Source organism: Nuphar pumila, chromosome 7 (genome assembly GCF_984573655.1).
Source record: "Nuphar pumila chromosome 7, dmNupPumi1.hap1.1, whole genome shotgun sequence".
In the NCBI taxonomy this organism is placed as follows: domain Eukaryota; kingdom Viridiplantae; phylum Streptophyta; class Magnoliopsida; order Nymphaeales; family Nymphaeaceae; genus Nuphar; species Nuphar pumila.
Genome location: NC_143255.1, coordinates 97,418,013 through 97,421,639, shown reverse-complemented (window position 1 = coordinate 97,421,639; position 3,627 = coordinate 97,418,013). Strand labels below are relative to the sequence as shown.

General features: G+C 37.9%; 1 protein-coding gene across 1 annotated transcript; it reads right to left on the bottom strand.

Annotated features, from left to right (window-relative positions):
- Positions 1-595: 595 nt before the first annotated feature.
- Positions 596-2,047, bottom strand: LOC149832571 (heavy metal-associated isoprenylated plant protein 39-like). The gene is made up of 3 exons (XM_090012505.1): positions 1,899-2,047; positions 1,706-1,781; positions 596-1,141 (listed from the first exon to the last, which is right to left on the bottom strand). Exons 1-3 carry the CDS (start codon positions 1,902-1,904, stop codon positions 843-845), a joined length of 381 nt encoding a protein of 126 aa, XP_089868631.1. The 5' UTR covers positions 1,905-2,047; the 3' UTR covers positions 596-842.
- Between the last annotated feature and the right edge of the window lie 1,580 nt (positions 2,048-3,627).

Below are 3,627 nucleotides of genomic sequence, written 5' to 3'. Positions count from 1 at the left end.
AAAAGCCCAGTCCTAGCCCAGCCCTGACTGCAGCAAATAGTTTGATTTGTCCATATGAAATAGATTTTTATTAATAATTGTAGCCATTTTTTATTTTATCTCAAAAATTTTTTTTTAGGGGGCGCTGCCCCCGAACCCCCAACTATCACACAAATAAAATTTTTTTTGCTACCTCTGTTTGCCCCCCCCCGCACATGAATCCTAGCTACGCCCCTGGCTTCGGCCTCAACACAAGGGACTCGCACTCGAGATATTGAACTTGTGACATCCTTCAACTTGAATGCTTAAACCCGACCCATTTAACTAGGCGTGGAGAGTTGGTTTTTAACATATGATATCACACCCCACTTTTAGCCATCCTCTTGGATATAATTTCTTTTAGCCATCCTGTTGGACATAATTTCTCCACTTTTAAACATCTTGATAATTTATATTTTAACACGTTCCAAACATTCTCTCTCTCTCTCTGGTTGTGCATCGACAACCGAACCCCTCAACTCAAATTCACTCTGTTGATGGAACTCCCAATACCGAAGGGTGCCTTTCCAAAGACAATAAAGAACCAATCAATCCAAATTAACCCTGAACATGAATTCCACTCCTAAATGATCATTCAAATTGAAGTGGAATAGTTCTTCATTAATCTACAACCAGAAAATGGAAAGAAAAAGCCTTATCATGGATGGTATATATTCGTCCAAACCATCAATCCGTCATAATCTCATATCCTACACACATAAAAATCCATATCTAAAAGTATATACAGATTATTTCTCACTTTCTCTTGGGCAAAAAACGAAGGGGAAGAACATACATATAGATACCAATTAATAGATGGCCTCCTAGCAGATAACACAAGCATTGGGGTTCTCTGCGCTAGTAACATAGTAGTGGGTGGTCATGTGGGGATTGTAGGTTTGGTAAGCCTTGACCAACTCAGCTACTTGATCCTTGCTGGGCTCCGGCTTCTTTGGTTCTTCTTTCTTATGCTCCACCTTCTTCTCTGGCTCCTTGGCAGGGCCTACCGACATTATCTCTGTGTGCCATAGCTTCCTCAGTTTGTTCACCACTTCTAATGGATCAACATCCCCAATCACGGTCAACTTCTTCTCCTTCATGTCCATAGCTATGTTATCGACCCCTGTACCACCAAAGTTATGGGAAGTTGGTAACGAAAGAACAACAGAAATCAAAAGATAGATAATGGTGATCACCATCTTCCTTAAAATTGTGCTTTATTACAGAACTCCCTGCCCCACTATCTGAAAAAGGGAGCTTTTGTGTTCTCGTCATGGAATTGAAAGAGGTGGAGAATTGGAAAATCTAGGAAATAACTTCCATAGAAAGACGGAATCTGGTGAATTCTGATGATGGCAGCCCATTTTTTGATATGAGTTCTTCTCAGTTCCCTCTCTTTTTCTTTTGGATGGCTGATTGTTTTGGTCAAAGCCCCCAAAAGCTAATTCATGACAGGTGTTGCAAAAGTTCCAGTTCCTTTTGTCCTGCCTCTTTTATGAGGGAGATTCAAGAAGCAGAGGAGGAATAGAGGGAGAAAAGGGATCTTGGAAGTTTGGTTATGGTGATTTGATCAGAATTTCTTCGTAACATCAACTGCTTTGATGTTGGGATTCTTTCAATAAACCCAGAAAAGAGAGAGAAAAGGGGCAAGAAAAAAATAAGATACAAAAGAGGAAAAACTAAATACCTGAAAGAGTTGATACCGCTCGCATCGCCTTCTGCTTTGCCTTGTCATCATGCAAATCCAATTTTACAACCACCTTCTGCACCAAAACAATACCAATGAAGTAGATTCACAAGCAATCTTACAAATCACGCTGATACATACAAGGAACAAAAAGGAAAAACAAGCTTCTCTGAATCTTCTTCAACTCACGCACCTTCATATTTAAATTTTGTGACGAAAACCAAGATCCAAAGACAAAAAAGGATTAAAAAAGAGAAGAGAACAGGTAGAAACGAAGATGGTGATGATGAGATATGATGATGAAAAGAAGGCTCTCGAAGACAAACTCTATGGATGCGATGCAACTGGGTCTGTGATGTAAGGGAAATTTAAAGAGAGGGAAATGGTCCAGGCAAACCAGAGTGCAGAACGCGGTTGGTTCGAGGAAGGAGGACGTGAGTGTCCGAATTGTTGAAAAAGATTGGGGAGGTCCATGACATCACTGGTGGATGGGGGCATTGGTTGCTACGCTTCTTCTGCTTGACTGGAAAAAATAAGTCAACTAATGAAAAATAACGGTAATAATTGGTCCACGTCAACGGTTCGGATTCGGGTCGTATATAGCTAAACATAGTTAAAGTGGGATTTTAATCTAAATGAAGGATATCTCATCCTATATCGGTTTTTTTACATGTAATAGGATATCCATCAATTGCATTTCATTTTTTCCCCTTAATTAGTGAACCCCAATGTTTCCGTTGATTTTTCATGCTTCACTGTGGTTTACATTGCAAGAATGATTGTGGTGGTGACGATAATGGTTGTACTTGATTGTTGAAGAGTTTACACAGCATGTCTAAACTTGTCACAACATACAAAATTTCTTGATACATGTAACACCCCAATCTTAAACATTTAGAGTGAAAGTTCTATTGTTATTACTTTTTGGGGAAAAAGCATAAAGAGTTTACACAAATAAAAAGATGGTTATTTTTTTTATTTTTTAATAAACTCAATTTCTTTGACAAAGTCATTCATAACATAGAAAAATAATAATTACATGAGTGTTCAATAACAAAAAAATAAAACTTATTGTATAGTCGAAATAGTTGATCACGTCCTCTTTGCACTACTGAGCCTGTAACTTACAGTTGTAATTATACAGGAGTGAGTCTACAATTCAATAAAGAATATGTATAAGTAATAAATAACTTTAACTTACAATTGTACCCTTAATTTGAGTTTAGTATTCGACACACCATACAAGGTTTATATATTTTAATTTTCTTTCTTAACTCTCTCAATCTAACATTTACTCATATTATAACATCAAGTTGGTTATACCGGTCATAGAGGGCGTTGCAACCCATGTAGACCACCCCAATTCTACATTATTAGTCAGATTACGAACTATATGTTCCTAGTGATCCTCGAATCGCTGAGCACTGTAGTAGAACAAAAAGGAAAACTCCACTGGTTGCTAGTAGGGGAGGTCAGGCTCAAACTCGACATGATTCATGCTACATCTTAACCATAATGACTTTCAACCATCCATGGTTGTCTAGTGTCCCGGATACCGTGTGAATATAAATCCCTAAGTCTTATATTAGGTTCATTACCTTGAACCTTACTCTCAATCTTGTGTTTCACTTGTTCTTCCATGAATGTCATTATAAAATAATTATGATGGATCTCATTCTCAATAAAAAAACCGCATTAGGGTTCATATTTTGTATCATACTAAGCATTCAACAAGGCAGAGTCTCTACGTCGTTAAATCACTAATGGTTCACTCTCCATGATGGTTGCACTATCATCCGTGAACCAGGTTGCCATTTCCACATGATGCCCTTTCTGGAATTTAAGGGTTTAAGCATGCTAATCTTAATTTAAATTCAAACAACATGACTAAATTCAAGGGACTGAAGACTAATCACCATCTC